This window comes from Beta vulgaris, chromosome 4 (genome assembly GCF_026745355.1).
Source record: "Beta vulgaris subsp. vulgaris cultivar EL10 chromosome 4, EL10.2, whole genome shotgun sequence".
NCBI classification, from domain to species: Eukaryota; Viridiplantae; Streptophyta; class Magnoliopsida; order Caryophyllales; family Amaranthaceae; genus Beta; species Beta vulgaris.
In genome coordinates, this window is record NC_079205.1 from 2,843,627 (window position 1) to 2,864,028 (window position 20,402).

Sequence of the window (20,402 nt, forward strand, 5' to 3'; positions counted from 1 at the left end):
GCCGAGTCGCGGCAAAAAATTTTGCCCATTGGTCGGACCAAATTTTGTGCCCAAAACCCGCTATTTCGGGCCAAAATTAGCGGGCTTTTTGGGCCAAAATCGGACCGGGTCAAATAGACTTAAAAGTCGTTTTGGCTTGTCTAAAGCCGGCTCAAACCAAAAAAAATCGGATCGGACCGAAAAATTCTACCCAAAATGGGGCCGAGGCCACAAGCCGAGCCAAAATGATCAGCTCTACTTAATAAATAGAATTAGGCACTATAATATGAGACGGATAGAGTATGAAACAGAGGAAGGAAAAAATAGAAAAGAGCACGTGACTACTAACATCCTAATTCATAAGTGAACTGACTTGATAGACCACCGACATATTTGGTGAACTCGTTAGCTATCTCTGCAGTGGGTGGCAAGTTGGAGACCATCGAATTCGAATAAAATTTGCATATTAGTACGTTTCTTATCCCCAAATTGGGAATTCCGTTTACAATTGAAATATACGATATTCCATGGAATTATGTATTTATGTTAGGGCAAAGGTTATACAATTATACTACCATTATTGATCTAATTTTAACTAAATTTGTTGGTTTAAATAAAATACCAAAGATGACATAAACGAAAAGTATACATTTTGTATAGTAATTAGAAACATAAAAAGTTAATTGAAATGCATCACTAATCCACAATTTGATCCTAACATGTTCTGCAACCTGCACGAGCAGACTTATATTCGACCCAACACGAAAATACACTTCATCCATATTTAACTTTGTTGGAACATAACCTGATAGCGAATAAAATAAACTTATCTAAAAACTGTGGCATGAATTAAACACTGCCCTAAAGTTGAATTTGCCACGCTACAACACAAGACTCACAACAATCAACCTCCATGGATACACGGCTTCTACCTTTCCAGTGCGAAAAACAGATTGACAACGTTCAAGAATATTGGCAAGAAGAGAGGAAACTGGAAGAGAAGAGAAAGAGGTATTTTGTTTCCATGTGTTCAACGATAGCAGAACACTAGTATTCATAGGAAGTGGTAAAACAAACGTAGTCAGATCATGGGTCATTACGTGGGATAAAAGTGCAGCGCACATGTTGTAACCATAGATTACCACATACCCACCGAAAACCTCATTGCTACATCACCACATACACACCGAATGCCCCATTGCTACTCAACTCAAAGGGTAGAGGAAGAGTAATAGTTATAAACCTTACTCTTCCTTTCTATTCTTTCAATGTAGGACAAAAGACAAAAGACTTTTCATATTCTTTTGAAGCAAAACTTAAGATTTTCTACTATAAACTCCAACTGATTTAACCAACATTTGCCGAACTTTGAAATTTTGTTAGATTAGTGTCAATGTACATGTTCAATATATCAACTTTTAAAGTATCTACTAATACATAAACCATAAATATCAAATGCGCAAAGTTTTATAGTGACAAACATGATTATATATTGCACTTGCGAGTCCATACCACAGGCATAATAGTGATTCATCATGCATACCGTTGCATTTTTGCTGAAAGTCGGAGGCTTTTGTAGGGAACCATAAACTTTAATGTCATAATTAAGAGGATGGGAAATCCTGAATTTGACATGGAAACATATAAATCCTGAATTAGTCAAAATATAGATGTACAATGTTGAACACATAAAAAAAACAGAAGCAAAATTAAAAGCTGGGAAAAGGCCTCCATCTTTATAGTAGAAAGTAAATATCATACTCCCTCCGTCTTTTTTTATTTGCTACAAGCACTTTTTCACAAAGACCAAGGAGGGAGTGGGGACCATTGACATAAATGGAATTAACAAAAAAGCAAATAGGTAAATTGTGGGACCTATGTATATATATATGGAAACATTTACAAAATCAAGAAGGGAGTGATGGCAAATTTGTAAATAAAGTGTTGGACCTATGTACTATATATGGAAATATTTGCAAATGTAGCAAATAAATTGAGACACCCCTAAATGGCAAAATGTAGCAAATAAAAAAAGACGGAGGGAGTATCTTACCTTTTTCAAGAGAACTCCAATCGATTCGAGATTCTCGCCATGCGTTCCAAACACACCAACAATAGGGCCATTGTTTAGGAGGGGAGATGAAAAATCACGTATATCATCTACTTCCATTCCAAATCCATATGGTCCATATCCCTCTGGACATAAATTGGTGTGTATCTTCAATGCGGCAATACCTTCTTGCTTTTGATCTCTATCGTATGGATACGTCCCACTAACTCTTGTTATGAACTCAACATCGTCGAGTACAATCTATGTATATGTGCATGGGAAGAGAGGAAAATGTTAAAACATTCGTTAATGCAAAATCAACTAAGTAATAATCTCCGAAAACATGAATATTAACTGCATATGTTAACCTTGGATTCCTTTTGCCCATTGCCACCGAACTTCACAATGGTGGAACCTATGTGTGGGTTAGCTATCACAAATTCAATTGCGTTCACAATGTATCCATGTGTTACTCTTACTTCACTAATACGGTCATCAGCTCTAAGTTGCATGCGATAGTTTTGAAGGATCTGAGAACCATAGGGCCCGTAAGACTCGATCACGTGCCCCTGTGGAAGCAAACAATAAAAGCCATCACTACGAATTACACATAATTGTCAGGATTACAAGCTCAATATAGTGGTCTACTATGGTGTTCGAACATGTATGGAGTAGAGGAACCGAGATTGGAACATGGTTTGCCATTCTACAAAGGCTTGTAGTTTTGTCTATTATCACAATTATAGTTGCTTCATGTCGTATTCGTCGGGCCACTATTATGTATTGTGATAATGTGAGTGCGATTTAACTTATTTAGTAACTTATGCAATTCACAATGCCTTTAGGTGCATCCCGCCTCGTTGGGTTACAGTACACCTGAATCCTTTTGGGGTTTAGAAATCAAAATGTTTAAGAGTAAATCATATAACTCACCTTTTTCACTAGAACTCCAATGGACTCTAGAACCTTGCCACGTCTTCCAAAAACTCCAACAACAGGGCCGTCAATTAGGCGTGGTGATGAAAAATCAAATGGATTAGGAACATCCAATCCTAGTGCATATGGTCCATATCCTACCGGACATATGTTGGTGTGTATCTTCAATGTTGAAATACATTCTACACTCCGTGAAGGATTGTATCCACATGTACCACTAATTCTTGTTAGGTACTCACCATCCTTTAGTACAATCTATGTAAATGATCAAATGGGAAAAGAAGGCAGGGGAGAATGTTAGAGCAATTAATTAATGCAAGCAAAAGCATCAAACTACTGGATTCTGATAAATGGAAGATTTAACGGTGTTTAATAACCTGGGATTGGTCTGCACCAATGCCACCGAACATTACAGTAGTGGTATCCTCTCCTGGCTTAGCTATCACGAACCATATTGCATCTATAAGCCATCCATGAGATAATCTTACTTCACTTATACGTTCGCCATCTTTAAGTTGCATGCTATAGTTGTTGGGCAACTTAGAACCATAAGGTCCGTAGGACTCAATCACTTGCCGCTGTGAATCCTGTGATGGTAAACAAAACACTTAGCATAAGGATTATACATATAGAAAGAGAGAGACTATGAAAGCTATGGACCAATGCACTTTATTGACTATTCATATCTGTACTTTAGTAAAACTTACAAAAAATTGATATTTTGAAATACAATTTGAGATTAATCTAGCAATGTATTATGTGGTTGCATTTGTATTCACATACTAGCTTTGAAATGCGACCAAAGTTAATATATTAATAGTGCAAAATTTTCAATGTGTTTATATTAAAAACGAAGGTACTAGCAGATAAATGGTACCATTTCCATTGCTTAAAGTTGATGAACCTTGCAAATCTGCTTACCTTACTTCTGGTAATAACTCCAAGGGACTCGAGATAATTGCTTTTCCTTCCGAAAATTCCGACAATAGGTCCATCAGTTGAGAGTGGCGATGAAAAATCATGTAAATCATCAACTTGTCCTCCTAATCCATGCGGTCCATATCCTTTTGGAAAAAAATTGGTGTGTATCTTCAACATGACAACCATGCATTGTTTTGAGTCTCTATCGCATCCATGTTTTCCGCTAACTTTTGTTATGTATTCACCCTCCTTGAGAATAATCTATACACATTCATAGAAATTACTTAGAAAGAAAAGGGAAACATAGAGGAATCAATGTAAAATTTGTACCTAAACTAGCTAGTTTTGAAATTCATGGAGATATAATAAAGGTGTTATTGTATATATTGACCTTTGTTTCCTTTCCGCCATTGCCACCAAAAATCTTAGTTGTGGTACCCCCATCCAACTTAGCTATCATTAACCCAATTGCATCCACAATGAGCCCATGCCTTATTATTACTTCTTTGATATGTTCACCATCTTCAAGTTGCATGTCATAGTTTTGTGGCAACTGAGAACCATAAGGCCCATTTCTTTTAATAACTTGCCTCTGTCAATATAAACAAAACAAAGTATTACCATTACCAATCAGGATAAAAATTAACATTAGCTTAGGAGTAAGGAGTGGGCAAATCAATTGAAAACTATGCATGCATAGAAAAGAGAGGCTAGAAAATAGTCTAAAAACTCCAAATTAAATTTCCAAGTATTACAATGACTTGTATAGCGAATTTTTGGTTAAAGACATGAGGCTTACTACTTGTTGGCAAAGTTTAGCTATGTCAAAATGTGAAATTTATGTAGCCTTGTATTTCATGTAAGGTAATTACGGTGGTGACACAACCCGACTAGACTAAATCTTCAGCTTAATCCATGATTAGCTCTTAGTCAGGGCATCATATTAATTAGCAAATCCACATGCTAACGGACTAGCAGAGTAAAATCATATCTTACCTTTTTCGAGATGACTCCGATGGACAAGAGAAAATTGTTGTGCGTTCCAAAAAATCCGAGAATAAGGCTATCACTAAGGTCTGGTGATGAAAATTCATACGCAGCTTCAACGTCCATTGATTTTCCAAATGGTCCGTACCCCTCTGGACATAAATTGGTGTGTATCTTGAGTGAGGAAACCTCGTCTTCCTTCCGGAATCTACAATATCCATAAGTCCCACTAATTCTTGTTATGGACTCACCATCCTTGAATACAATCTGTATATATGCTTACAGAGGTTGAAAAAGTTAATAGTTTTTCAGGCAAGATCAGCAAACTACTCTCAAAGTTATGTACAGTACTAGATTTTATAGAATTGTATATTAACCTTGGATTCCTTTCCGCCATTGCCACCAAGCTTCTCAAAGCTGGTACCCCCCTCTGGTGTAGCTATCACAAAACCTATTCCATCGACAATGTTGTGATGCCTTATTATTAATTCTGTAATATGTCTACCATCTTTAAGTTCTATGCGATAATTTTCAGGCAATTGAGAGCCATAAGGTCCGTGAAATTCAGGCACTTGCCCCTAAGGAAAGTAAACAAAAGAAAACATCACTACAACAATAAATCATAATGTATATACTAACATACAACTCTATATGCACACGAATAAGTTACAAAATTTTGGAGTAAACTCTAGGATGTGGATGTCTTATCCCAAAATGGAAACCCTTAATACTTCCTCCGTAACAAAATAGGTGTTCACTTTCTAAATATGGTTGTAACAAAATAGATGTTACACGTCCTTTTTAGGCAACAATCTCTCTCTATCTCTCTCCTATCACATGGGTCTCCTTTTTTTCTTTATCTCCATCTCCCTCTTCTACAAAAATTGCCTGGAAAATTGTGTTTTGAAAAGTGTAACATCTATTTCGTTACGGAGGAAGTATATATGGAGGCTCCGACATAATGCTCTTCCTGTGGATATCAATTTGAGAAAACGGTATATCAAGGTTCGTTGTCATCTTTATGGGCTTCAAGAGGAGTCAGAAGGCCATAGCAAAGTAATTGACCAATTTGGATTGATCATAAGGAAATTCAATAGGTTCACCCTAATATATCATAGAATACAGAACATGAAGAACATAAATTGAATGAAGAAAATGGATCAAATTGCAAGCATAAAAGCACTAGATCTATCAAATTACAAACATGAGACCTAGATAAATTAGAAGCATCCTCCCCCTGTCCCTTAATAGGTTTCGGTTTCTAATTTGGGCACTATTCATGGGTAAAGAAAATCCTAAAAGAAAATTTCCAATATATATAAGATAAAACATAGTCATGTTTGATTCGTCTCATTGTGTATATTTAGAAAATCAAACTTTACGATTTTTACTAATATGCAATTAAAGATATTAACAATAATACAAAACGTGCATTGCCAAACGATATTGGAAAATGAGAAATCTATTAAGGAACGGAGGGAGTATAAAGAAACTTAGATTGATCAAGAGGAGAAAAGAGATGAAAGAGATTGTTGCCTACAATGGTCCTCAATATACCAGCATGGTCAGTGCCCCCTTTCCCTAATCCCTATCCTTCATTTCAACCCAGTTCCAGCAACATCAGGCCTAGCCTGCATGGCACCAATGATATGGGCCAGTGGGCCACCAATGAACCCGATGAATTCGGAAACGCATATCGGTTTTGGAGTGAAAAGTTGGCCTAAGATGCATCTATACAAATATATTAAAAGTTGCACGTGACAATGTATACACGTCACGTGACATCAGCTTGCAACAAGATTTGAGCGTGTGACTTCTTGATATTATACATGACACAGTTAACATCTCAACAACCAACTTTTAATCATGCTTTAAGTGTCTACATTATTATATTTGTACCTTTTAAATATTGAGTTTTTCCTAATATATTTCAATGAAAATGGAAAAAAATGCATATCAAATTGGGAAAACAATACCAATCCAGGGCAACGCCCGAGCCCAAATACTAGTTATATACCTGAAATAACGAGAACTCCCAAATTTAGGAAATTTTACACAATCTAACATACACTTAGCTTCTAATATGAGGATAACTGGATAACTAGATAACCAACCAAGTTAGTTTATATAATCTTGTAAGATGCTATAAAGCACGGGTACTGCAACTCGTATCCGAACCCGTAATCGTATCCGTTTCTGTGCAACCTAGGTAAGATGGTGAAAAGGGTTTTGAATCTAATATTTTCTTAACTCTTGATATGCTAAAAAGAAAAAAATTGTTTTCGAATTTTAAGCTCAACAATATTGACAAGAGGAAAAAAGAAAAAGAAACATTACCATATTATAGACTTGGGATCTGGAACTGCAAGTTACTAATTGAAGCAACAAATGACAATGAGAGCCACCAAAATTGAAGCTCACAAAAATTTTGAGCAAATTCAGACAACAAATGACCGAAATTAAGCAACTCTCTGTATTTTCACAAAAGTTTCCAAAGAATCCATTGAAGAAAATCGGAATTCTTGGAGCATAAAACACCAGATCTCCCAAAACTCAGACATGATTAAGCTTCCCACTCAATTATTTTTACATCTTTTTTGTTGAGACTGAGAGAAGGAGGCTGATCTAGTAGTGAACTTAGTGATCATTGGCTGATGTATAGTGAATCTTTCTAGTTTAGACTTGAGAGAGGTTATGTTTTAAATTTAAGTGAACTTTTGCCACTTTTATCCCAAATTAGTTAATATAGGGCTTTGTTAGATGTGGTCCTGAAATTTCTTACTAACGCTTATCTTTGTAGAGTTAACTACCCAATAAGGACCTAAACTATGCGAATTTTTTCTAACAAGGACCTCAACAATTTTTTTGATCTACTAAGGACCTCAAATTAACCATGGTTACATTTTCCATCCAATAGGTTACATTTTCCATCCAATTTTATTAACTTTGTTTATGTTTTGTTTAAAAAATTAAAAAGACCCACCAACTCAATTATTCTTTATCGCTCTCCATCTTCCTCCTAATTTGACGTTAACTCTTTTTTCATAAAACTATGAGTATTTTTGTCAAATTAGTACTTTAAGATACATTCAACTTTTGTCTTCATTCCGGAAGGTTACAATTGTTCACGTCTATCGGGAAGCCAACCGGGTTGCGGATTACCTCTCAAAGATTGGGCACCATTATCTCCAAAATCCATCTCAATTAGTTGATGTTCAGTCCGATATGTTTTTCAATTATTTAGTTACTTTAGATAGTTTAGGGTATACTCTTGAAAGAAGAGTTCCCTAAACTTTACTTGTATCTTTTCAAAAAAAAAAAAGATAAAATTTTGAAAAATACTGTTATACCAGTATCACCATTTTTTAAAAATGCCCACATTGCGAGAGGATACATTTTAAAATTTGCACTATCAATGGAAAAAATTAGGCTAAAGAGGAAAAGAATTTTAACTTTTAGGATAAATTTTGGATTTGTAAAGATGGTGGATGAGAGCTACGACCTACACAAACATGATATATTTTAAGAGAGAGACAAAGGGTTGGACGGTTGTGTAGGGTCTGATTAGTAATTACTAAATGAGTATTTTAAAATATAACTTCTCGCAGTAATTACCAAAGGGTAAAGAATTGAGAGAGATATAATTATCGATTCTTTAGAGTTATTATGAGACAATTACTCTAAGAATATATAAGATGTAAATAGAGGTGAATATATAACATTAGCTAAAGGGCTTATATGGTCAATGAAGATTTATTAAATACTTATAAGTAGTCCAAATTTTAAGAAATACTCATATGATTAAAGAAATCTTTGAAAATACACACATGTGATAATTTTTTAAAATATGTTCATGTGATTAAATAATGTATCTTAAAGTACCAATCTGATAAAAATACTCATAGTTTTATGGAAAAAAAAGTTAAAGTCAAATTAAGAGGAATATGGAAAGAGATAAAGAATAATTGAGTTGGTGGGGCCATTTCAATTTTTTAAAACAAAAAGAAAACAAAGTTAATAATATTGGATGGAAAATGTAACCATAGTAGATATGAGGTCCTTAGTAGATCAAAAAAATTGTTGAGGTCCTTGTTGGAAAAAACTCTCATACTTTAGGTCCTTACTAGGTAGTTAACTCTATCTTTGTACACAAATACATGGGTTGTATTTAATACATGAGATTCCTTTCCTCCTTTTCTCTTTCCCTTTGTTTATTTAAAATCCCCCTGCATTTCCCATGTTTTCCACACAACACTTTCATTTTTCAAACTTTGTTTATTCACTTTCATTTTCTATAAAGATTTCCGGCATTGACCAATGTGTTTGGCGGCGTTGACAAAAATTGACCGGCGTTGACCAATCAAGAAGAATCTACTCCAACGTCATGGCAAACAATGTGAGTTTTTTTTGGACGGTGAAACAGGTCATGCGCCTAAAATAGGCGTCTAACCATCCTGATCACCCCACCCTTCGCGCAACGCCTTCCCCACCCTTCGCGCAACGCCTTCCCCACCCCCACCCCTCGCACAGCGATCCCCCCACCTCCCGTCGAATTTCGCGCTCCCCTCCCCCAACCCCCCGTCGAATTTCACGCAGCGCCTCCCCTGAGTCAATTTTGAAAATTTTAATACTCCTTGAGTCGATTTTCGACGGGCGTGGGGGAATCGCTGCGCGATGGATTGGAGTGTGGGGGAGGCGTTGCGCGAAGGGTAGGGGTATGGAGAGCGAAATTCAACGGTGGTGGGGGGAATCGTTGCGCGAGGAGTGGAGGTGTGGGGGAGGCGTTGCGCGAAAGGGTGGGATGGGGAGTACGAAATTCGACGAGGATGGGGGAATCGTTGTGCGAGGGGTGGGGGTGAGGGAGGGGTTGCGATGGGGAGGGGTTGTGGTGGGGAGGGGCAGGGGTGGTGCGAGGGTTAAGGTTAGGGTTAGGGTAGGCTAAGAAGTTAAGGTTAATTAAGTTTTTTTTAGTATATTTAATAGAAAGTTGACGGTATGATCATGTCAGGTATTTTTCCAAACCACATGGGTACTTGGTGAATTATGGAAAACGCGAGGGTACCAGGTGATTATTAAGAAATCTCAGGAGTATTTGGTGAAAAAATCGTATATAAAATCCATTTAAATCTTCGTGTTATACAATTTTTTTGTGAGTCGACAAGTAACTTTTCTTTTGGGTGTGGTAATTTTTAGTGTTAGGCCTGATTAAACACATAGTCTCAAGGACGTTTCGATATGTTGGGCTATTGGTTATGAGTTAGGGCTAAGAATTTTTTGTTTTGTTTCGTTATTTTTATTATTTCTCCAAAAACTATTATTCTTCCTTATATAAAAGAGAGAATAATGCAAAGTGACATTGAAGTTATGTTAGGAATAAGCACCATACACGCTAACAAATCGAGCAATCATCAATATGAGTCATGGTTCAAACTTGTCCCTATAATGCATGCTACAATTTACATTGTAGGTGAAATCAATAGCTACCATTCCAATTTCTCTTGTTTGATCCAACCACCAACTCAAATCCAATTTGGAGAGCTATCCGTTTGGCCCATGCAAGAGCAAATTTGTATGTCGGAATATTTGGTTTGATTTAGGAGACATTTAATACAAAATATTCCGACATACAAATTTGTCGAAATATTAAGCAAGAGTCCTAAATGTCTCCTAAAGGCGTTTGAGCCATGACCCAAACGTCTTTGTCCCATGGCTCAATTGCCTTTAGGAGAAATCTGAGCCACGGTTCAAACATTTGGAAAAAAACGTTTTGGGTCCATATTAAAATGACTTTTTTGGATGTTTTACATGTTGCTCGAGAAAAAGTAAAACCTGTTTGGGATTGTCGTCGTCCATGTTACACTTGTTCTGTTATCCAATGACTAAGTTCTAGTGATAATGAAATGAGATGAGAATGTGATGAAAATAGAGAAAATTGAAAGAGTGAGGAGTACGGGTGACAATGAGACGAGACAACTCACGAGCTACTCGATCAAAGCTCAACTCGAGTAAGCTCAAAACGAAGTCGACCCCAACTCTAGATATTGGTGAGTCGAGTTGAGCAACTCGATACTCGACTCAAAAACTCGTGAGATGCTCGAATACCCAATTATCAACAGCGAAATACCTAAATTCGACATCTTTCTACCTTATTGTTCCTTTTAACATGAGACACTTGCAATCTACTTGGTCAATGCTCGACTCCACCAAAACTCGTAAACTCGATCGAAACTCGACTTAACTCAAATTCTTTGACTCAACATACTAACGATTTGAATCAAACTAGCTTAAACTCGAACTCGACTCGCATTATTAACGCTAGAGGTGTGAGGGGTAGTAAATTTATGGTCCTCGAATTTATATACGACCCCCTAGACTTTTATTGGGCTTTGGGAACCCGTGGTGGCCGCTGACGCCTTTTTAAAGCGAAAAAATAGAGAGAGAAGGAAGATAAAGAGGTAAAGAGAGAGTAACTTACAAAAAACAATTGAATTTTTCAAAGAAAGAAAAATTCAGTGTTCGCGTACTAAATAAGCTGTGTTTTTCATACTGAAAAAACCAAACAAAAAAATCACAGAGAAAAAATGTCTGGAACTCAAGAAGAAGATAAGAAACCTGGTGACCAATCTGCTCATATCAATCTCAAAGTCAAGGGTCAGGTATTTTTTTCTATAATTCATTTACGATTTAGGGTTTAATGCTTGTGTTTAATTTTTAATAATCTATTTTGTTTTTGATTTTCCGCGTAATTCTAGGGTTTTTTTATAATGTAATTTTCTTGATTTTTTAAAATTGGTATATTTTTCGGCGTGATTTTGAGTTTGTGTGAAGTAAGATAGTATGAATTAGGGTTTTGAAAGTGTTATGATGTTTGTTTATTCGTATTTAAGGGGATGCAATTTTGTCGATGATTTAATGAAGTTAATTGTTTGTCTCTTTTATCTGTATGCTTTGCGAATTTTGTTTTTGTTTTGTGGTTTGGATGAATCTTTTTTCTGAATTTGGTTATGGTAGATGTGAAAGGTGATGATGGGATGTGTTTAAAAGTGTTAAGTTTGTGAATTGTTTTGTGTCGCCTATTCGCTTGATGAGACTGTTGTATGTGTGTGGAACAATTTATATTGCAAGTGTGGGAGGAGTAAGACAAAGAATGGAGGGTATTTGATGCTTTTCTTAATGGATTATGGAATTTGTGTACAAAGGGCATTGAAATTATGATAGTTAGGTTTTTTATACGATTAATTTGGTTATCGTGGCCTCGTGGGTTTTTTCTTGTAAGAAATGGGATGTGGTTGTGCGCAAGAGGTGAAATTGCTATTTGATTTTCAATTGATGGAGATTGAAGATGGCTTTTTTGAAATGGAATTGTTGGTACTCAATCTTGTTAGTGCTATCAATGATGAGCTTTAGTGAGGGACATAGATTGGGAGCCGGATATTATGTAGGTCTTTGGTTGATTTCTGTTAAGGGTGTTTGCTGAATCAGTAAGATAATGATGTACTGAAAGCTGTACGAGTATGCTCTATATTTGGGGTTTGTTGCTTGGCATTTGTACCAGATGAGATTTGTAGAAGAAGAACAATGAGACTTTTTGATATGCTTGTTTCTTAGTTTGCATCATATCATCATTTACCTGTCTTTTCTGTTTGTGGATGTTTTTTCAAGATGCCTAAGTTAAACTTTTGTATGACTGATTTGTGTGAATTTGAGGCCTGTGAGTTTTGTGGGCAGAATAAAGAACTGGCAATAACACTTGGCCCTGTGAGTTTCATGGGCAAAACAAGGATATTGCATCAAGAATCAGTGCTAGTGAAGCAAATCAGTGAGGCACTTGATGGATGCTAGGACAGAGTTAGCCATATAATTCTTCTGTTGTGACGTTTGACTTGTTTTATTATTTTGTTTGATTGCTTCTCTATCATGAATTAATGTGGTTGGTATATGCGATTTTACTGTTATCAAATATTCACAATGCTTTGTTGCCAATAAACTTAGCTCATCAATCTTCTCATTCTCGATGTTGCCATCTTCCTCCTTATTGTTTGGGTTTTGAAAGATCAATTAAACAATTATCAATTAGCAATCTGTTGTCCATGAATTTGGGCTTTTAGTCATTTGTCTAACGCATTTTGCTCCTTTTTTTCATCTCTTTTGCTCGTGTAAGATCACTAAATCATTGTACTAGTTTCATGATAACTCTTTGCATTATGTGAATGCTAGATTATGGGATGCCTTTATTAATTATTAGATGCTCGGGTTGGCTACTTTGTTGGACTTTGTAAGCCATATATGTTATGACCGATGAACTGCCAAGCTCGCCCCCCCCCCCCTTCTCCCAAAACACAAATCCAAGCTGTCTAGGTGATGTGTTAAATTGTAGTACCTTAAATGTTCTTTGTTTACTGTTCCTCTCTCTCTCTCTCTCTTTTGTCTCTTCAGCAGTAATAATCTTGTAGAAAACAATTTCAATTTAGAGTAGAAAACAATTTCAATTTAGACTAGGTGCAATTTCTCTTTTAGTTTTTTGATCGACATGTAACTATATCTAAGCTTGCTGCACTATAAGTATTGGCATCTTCATCTGCTTCTGTTTGGGGGCTGTGTTTTAGGATGGCAATGAGGTCTTCTTCCGAATTAAGAGATCTACTCAACTGAAGAAGCTTATGAATGCCTACTGTGACCGACAATCAGTGGAACTGAACTCCATTGCTTTCTTATTTGACGGGCGCCGTCTTCGAGCTGAGCAGACTCCTGAAGAGGTACTTCTCTCCTCTCTTCTATTCTAATCAATGTCGGCTCTTCTTACCCTAACGTCAGAGGAATTAGGCCACCTCTAACTGCCACTCTCTGTCCCGACTTCTCTCTTGCTAACAATACCTTGTTTAATTGATTGCAACAGTTGGAAATGGAAGATGGTGACGAGATAGATGCTATGCTGCATCAGACTGGAGGTTCTATGGTCTAATCCTTGCCGTGCCTCATGTTGACTAGGATTAAGGAAATTAGGTTATTTCAGAAATTGGCTTTGTGAAAGACCATGTTTAAAACTCTATTGTAACTTGATCAGTCTTATTCTGAACTTAGTTTCTTAGTCCTTGTTTGTTGATGATAATCTTAAATGGTGCTTGGTGGGTATCATAGTATGTCGTTACCTGTTTGGACGTTGTCCTAAAGCACGACTTATTAACGTTGTCAACTATTTGGAGACCATTATGTATATTCTTATCATACTGCGGCCTTATGACAAATCTACATGTCTTTTTTGTCTTTAAACAAGTCTATTCTAGGAAAATCAAGGTATCCTTGGTGATATATGAGTTTGTATCATGTTTGGATTTGTTTCGTAAAACCCCAAACTGTACCAAGCTTGAAAGTTGGCTATTTTGTCATTTGAGCTTGAGCCAAAAGCTCAGTTTGAAGCTCGATTTCGATGGAGATGGTATACTGTGCAGGTTCCCAACATGTGCGTGTTCGTGGAAGCTTCACCATCCACCATCCTCAATGCGCTGGACTGGAATCAAGCAGATGCGCAAACTATTTAAAGTGCATAAATCCCAGTAATTTTATCTTTGGATGGTTCTAACTTGACTAGCCTACATCTTCGTCGTCTTCGCGATCTTACCTTCATCAATATGATAGTTTCCTACATTTTCTTAATCATCCTTAGACAATAGAAGATTATTATCAATCTCTTCACCTAAAGTTTTCTGAATTTATGAGTTGAATTTATTCGAACTTATTAAAACTGAATGTATTTGTTTGAACTTATTTTCCTTGAAACTTCTATTATAAATTCGAAGAGAACGCAAAGTTTTGAGTCAATCTTGTATTTTGGTTTATTCTCTTATCATAGTCTTGATACTTCATATGAACAATAAGACATGAGGAATGCTTTATACTTTATAGAATGAAACCAAAGGTCTATATTACACCTTCAATAAGTGGGCCTCACCCAATCACTCATCAACGCCATCTCAACTCTTAGCCACCAAAATCCCACATCCCTAAAAATAACACAACACAGAGACTCTTAATCTGTGACCACTTCCTCTATCCCACAACTCATACACTTCTCACCAGTCAGTCACCATGGCTACTACATCAACCACCACCTCCACCTTTTTTTACTCCCCTTCTTCCATCAAATCCTCTTCTCCTTCTAGTACTCCCAGCCTTCTCCCTTTCCTAACCACTCGAACGCGCCGATTCCCTAGAATCAAGGCCACAGACTTTCTTGGTGACTTTGGAGCTAGAGACCCATTCCCAGCAGAGTTAGAAAGCAATTTTGGTGATAAAGTGTTAGGATTCATGAGCACAGAACACAAAATTCTTATTCCTCAAACTTCAGCACTTGCTCTTTCACAACAGCCTTGTCTACCTATTTCTCCTACTGATCTTCCATTGTCTAAGGATGATGCTAAGCAACTCCTCTTCAAGGTGGTCGGATGGCGATTACTCGAACACGAGACCGAAGATGGGAATGTGGTGTTGAAGCTGAAATGTTTATGGAAGTTGAAGGACTTTGATGCTGGTGTTGAGTTGATAAGTAGGATTACTAAGGTTACTGAAAGTACAGGGCATTCCCCTGTATTCAGTCTGGAAAATAATCAGGTAGTAGCTGTGTTATGGACTGAGACAATTGGTGGGTTGAGTATTAATGATTTTATTGTTGCTGCTAAGATTGATGAGGTTAAGGTTTCTGATCTTCTTCCTAAAAAGAGAGCTTGGGCTTAGGATTTTTTTTTTTTGGTTAATGTTGCAAAAAGTTGTAGTAATTGGTTTGAATTATCTATAGTTGAATTTCATTATCCCATATTTGCAACAATACTGCATGATGGTTTTATCTTAAGCTTGTTCATTTTATGTGACTGTTCTTATACATTACAATCAGGAAAGTCCTTCATATATACTTCCTCGATTTTTTAATTGTAGCATTTCATTTTTGATACTATTAATCAATCAATTTTATTAAGCAATTTCGCATCGTTATATAAGAAAAGACATAGTTAAGTGGATACTTATTAGATTTGTCTTAATGTAAAGATTTCAAATATCAAAATTTTATAATTCTTACTTGTACGCAAAACAGTTAGTGACGTATAAAAAGTGTTTCAACAAACGTGAAAAACGAAAAGGTGCAATTCACATAACTATGTTATTATTTGCATAGTGGTGGAAATTCATTGCCAAAGTTTAACTACTACTCCCTCCGTCCCTTAATAGAGTGCCCATTTTTCCATTTATGTCTGTCCCAAATAGATTGCCCATTTCCTTATTTGGTATGGGTCCACTAATTAAAATAATATTAGCTTTCATTTTTTATAATATAACCCACTTCCCCATAAATAAGTATAATAATAGTTTAATGAACAATGTATCCCACCTGTTTATTTACCCCACCCTTTTTGTTAAAAAATCTGGAACCTTCTTTCTCTCTCTTGCCATTTCTATCTTTTTTTTTTTGGTTAAATATGCATAGCATAGCATTAATAAAATAAGTTAGTGCTTAAAGCACCCACAACGATCCGATACAAGTTTGTCATTACAGAAACTAGGAGGCTCAGATAAGGTCCTCAATACATTCAAATCATTATCACTATTCCGACAATTTTTAGCAAGACTATCCGCGACTTGATTCTCCTCCCGCCTTACGAACACGAACCGGGCATCCCTGAACTCCTTTTTGAGTTCCCTACAAACACTCAAACCATAGGTATAGAAATCTGTATGAACTTTATGATGAGTTAAAAGAGAAACAATCTCCTGGCAATCCGAGCAAATCATAATGTACCTACAATTGTTAGAAATCGCCATTTTCATCCCATGAATTATTGCAAGAAGCTCTGACATTTTAGCATTTAAGGTATAAACTCTCTTTTGGAATCCAATTACCCATTTACCCTCCCTTGACCGCAAGCACCCTGCTAAACCCGCAGGGGTATGGGTGGAAATGAACGACGCATCGGTATGCAGGACCATCCATTGATGAGACAACGAAGAGAAACTTGTTAATGACTCGGGCCCAACAAGGGGGTTTGAGTTGGATAGTTTTGGTGCCATAGCAAGGAATTCACGCGCTGCGGCACATGCTTTTTTAAGGGAGATGGTAGGCGGGGGGATAGGAGTACTTTCAAACAAATGTTTATTTCGATTTGTCCATATTGCGTGGCATATGAAGGTAAAGAGTATATTCCACGGGGTGGAATGGAATGTTTCATGGGCATTTAGGTTATTAAAAAACCACTCATCCTTATCCTGGTTATCAAGGTAGGTTTCAAAAGGAAGCAGCTCCCACACTTCTTTCGCGTGGTCGCAATCACGCAACACATGAAGTATATCCTCCTCGAAAGAGTCGCACATATTACAGATGGGGTTGGGAACGATTTTCCGAATAAATAGAAGTTTCTGGGTGGGTATTCTGCCATGCCATAACAGCCAGAGAAAGAATTTCAATTTTGGAGGGTGATGGCCATTCCAGACCCATGATGTTTTTCGGTTGATGATATTGTTTTTAGATGCTATGCTCTGGAATGCTAGCTTTAGGGAGAAGGCTTCCATGCTTACGAAGGATGAGAAAGGACTGTCAGGTGCTTCCTTTGGTGTCCATTCTAAGCTACACATGTTGTTAGTAACATATAAGGGGAGGTCAAGTGTGAATAGGACTCCATCCCACTTCCCCGTATTCCACACGCTTCTCACACTCACTCCCATCTCATCTTTAGTCAAAGGGCCAACTACAAGTTTGCGGATAGGTCCTATGCCCAACCAATCATCATCCCAAAAGGACACCTCTAACCCATTTCCTAGTTTCCATTGACAACTTTCTTCTAGGATGGGCCACCCCTTTCCTATACTTTGCCACACATGAGATCCGTTTTTAAATTTGGTTATTCCCCCCTTGTGAACGTATTTGGATAATATGCAACTTTGAGCGAGGCTTGATGGGCCTTGACACATTTTCCAACCTAATTTTGCCATGAGAGCAAGATTAAGAGTCCTATGATTTCTAATACCTAGCCCACCCATACTTTTTGGAAGAAATGAGGCTTCTTTGGATACAAGGTGCATGCGATTTCGACCCTCATTCTCTCCCCACAAGAAGTTATTGCATATTCTATCTAGTTCATTTTGGGTGGCCACAGGGAAAAGGGTAGCTTGCATGTAGTAGTTAGGAATTGTGTTAAGAGTGGCTGATATAAGAGTTAATCTCCCTGCTCTCGACAAAAAAGAAGTTTTCCAGTTTGCAAGTCTCTTCCTAACTTTTTCAACTACAAATTGCACGTCCCTTTTTTCGGTCTTTTATGGGAGAGAGGAAGGCCCAGATACATGCCCAGATGACCTGAATCCTTAACATGAATAGTCTCTTGGAACAGGGTTCTCAAATCCTCAGGGGTGTTCGGGGAAAAAATTAGCCTACTTTTATCCTCGTTAATTCTTTGTCCTGACGCCTTACTAAAATCATGTAACACCTTCCGGACTGCAAACGCTGTCGAATCATCGACCCTTCCAAACAATAACAGGTCATCGGCAAACATAAGGTGAGACACTGGCACTCGCTTCCTTCCTACTCCAAAAGGGGTCCATACTTTTAATTCCGTAGACTGGTTAATTAGGGCTGTTAGGTATTCAAGGCATATATTGAACAAATATGGTGACATGGGGTCTCCCTGCCTAAGTCCTCGCGTGTGATTAAATGACTCAGTTTTTTGACCATTGACCAGAACGGATGAGGAAGCTATGGTGATACAGCTCATGATGAGGTTCACAGATTGCGGGTCCAGGTTTTGGATTTGTAAGCATTTTCTAACAAAACTCCATTCCATCCTATCATAAGCTTTTTCTAGTTCAATTTTTAGCGCAAACCAACCCCATTTCCCTTTTTTCTTTTGTAGTGAATGAAGAATTTCTGAGGCAACCACAATGTTAACATCTGGGCCCCTCCCTTTCATGAAGCTGTTTTGATTGGGGGAGATCCATTGAGGTATGAGAGGTTTTAGTCTATTCACGATGATTTTGGTGACCAGTTTATAAATTGTGTTGCACAGGCTTATAGGTCTGAGGTGTTTGACAATTTCGGGGCAAGGTTGCTTAGGGATGAGACAGATTAGGGCCTGGCCCAGATGTTCGGGAATCTTTCCTCTTATGAACCACTCCTGGATATCCTGACATATTTTTGGACTCACCACGTTCCATTTCTTTTGGAAGAAGATAGGGTGAAATCCGTCAGGTCCTGGGGCTTTGAGCGGTTTCATCGAGAAAAGAGCCAATCGAATTTCCTTTACAGTGGGGTGGTAAGCTATGTTCGTTCTCCCAGCGGGGAGAGAAGGTTCATGATGGCTACTTATATGTTCAGACGTATACAAATTAACAAACGCTGTCCGAATATGATCCCGAATTTCCTGGGTGTTGGTGAGATTTTCACCCACATCATTTCGTAGATTAAGGATTCGGTTCGCGCTACGCTTAATCATGACACTTCGGTGAAAAAATGCGGTATTTCTCTCTCCCTCCGTCATCCAGTTAACTCTACATTTCATAACCCATAACCATTCTTCTTGATCAAGTATCTCCTTAATTTCACTTTCAAGGCTCTCTTCAAGGTTTTGAAGGAAGGGGGATGTCGGGTTCTGGTGTAGTGCTATTTGGGTACCCTCAAGTCTCTTAAAAGCCCTACTCTTTCTAAGGTATATGTTTCCAAAGGTTTCCTTATTCCATATGATCAGGGAATCCTTAACATTTTCGAGTCTCCCGTAGACACTCTCACTCTCTCTTTCCCAGGCCATATCTACCGTGTGGTGAAAGGATGGGTCGCGGAGCCACATTGGCTCGAACCTGAAAGGCTTCGGCCCATTTCGATGGGTCGGTTGATCCAGCTTAAGGAGTAAAGGGCAGTGGTCAGAGGTAACCCGAGGAAGGTGCCAAAGGCTAGCATTTGGAAAAGTTGAACACCATGCGTCATTACCCCACCCCCGGTCTAAACGTTCAAGAATGGGATTATTTCGGCGTTTATTGGACCAAGTGAATTTAGACCCATAATACCCTAAGTCAATGAGCTTGCAATAATTCATAGCATCAACATACATGTTCACCTTTCTATAATTAATCTTCCTTCCCCCAAATTTTTCATTTTGACAAGTCACCTCATTAAAGTCCCCTAACACTAACCAAGGATGATTAAGATTTTCCGAAAATTTACATAAGTCATCCCATAGTTTTACTCGAATATCATGATGAGGGCTAGCATAAATTGAAGTAAGAATAAAAGAGAGATTGGAACTACATACCTCAACCAGCGCATAAATTCCTTGACGATTCTCCCCAAGAATGTGGATATTGACTTTGTGAGATTTCCATAGGAGGAGAATCCCCCCCGCTCTGCCCATAGGTTCAACAAGGTGAGACGAATCAAACCCCAAATCTTTAATCAAGCAGCCCGTATTCAGACGAGGAACCTGGGTCTCCACAAGGATGAGGATTTCGGGATCATGGTTAAGGATTAAGTGCCTCACATTGGGCTTGAAGGAAGGTCGGC

The 20,402-nt window shown here is 37.6% G+C and overlaps 3 protein-coding genes across 8 annotated transcripts; 2 read left to right on the forward strand and 1 right to left on the reverse strand.

The window, feature by feature from the left end:
* Positions 1–1,336: 1,336 nt before the first annotated feature.
* LOC104891724 (hypothetical protein) lies at positions 1,337–7,577 on the reverse strand. 6 transcript variants are annotated; one of them, XM_048642542.2, is made up of 10 exons: positions 7,211–7,576; positions 5,251–5,451; positions 4,883–5,140; positions 4,278–4,478; positions 3,887–4,135; positions 3,343–3,552; positions 2,963–3,220; positions 2,398–2,598; positions 2,033–2,290; positions 1,337–1,601 (listed from the first exon to the last, which is right to left on the reverse strand). In XM_048642542.2, the coding sequence occupies exons 1-10, from the start codon at positions 7,211–7,213 to the stop codon at positions 1,584–1,586; spliced, it is 1,857 nt and encodes a 618-aa protein (XP_048498499.1). In that variant the 5' UTR covers positions 7,214–7,576; the 3' UTR covers positions 1,337–1,583. The 6 variants fall into 6 exon arrangements, with proteins under 6 accessions (XP_048498499.1, XP_048498498.1, XP_048498497.1 ...); XM_048642541.2 differs by having other exon boundaries at positions 3,343–3,543; positions 3,887–4,147; XM_048642540.2 differs by having other exon boundaries at positions 3,887–4,147; positions 7,211–7,575.
* Positions 7,578–11,260: 3,683 nt separating this feature from the next.
* Positions 11,261–14,098, forward strand: LOC104891717 (small ubiquitin-related modifier 1). Its single transcript, XM_010677451.4, has 3 exons — positions 11,261–11,529; positions 13,480–13,629; positions 13,770–14,098. The coding sequence occupies exons 1-3, from the start codon at positions 11,455–11,457 to the stop codon at positions 13,833–13,835; spliced, it is 291 nt and encodes a 96-aa protein (XP_010675753.1). The 5' UTR covers positions 11,261–11,454; the 3' UTR covers positions 13,836–14,098.
* A 708-nt stretch (positions 14,099–14,806) lies between these two features.
* Positions 14,807–15,796, forward strand: LOC104891716 (hypothetical protein). Its single transcript, XM_010677450.4, has one exon. The coding sequence runs from the start codon at positions 14,960–14,962 to the stop codon at positions 15,602–15,604; it is 645 nt and encodes a 214-aa protein (XP_010675752.2). The 5' UTR covers positions 14,807–14,959; the 3' UTR covers positions 15,605–15,796.
* The last annotated feature ends 4,606 nt before the right edge of the window (positions 15,797–20,402 follow it).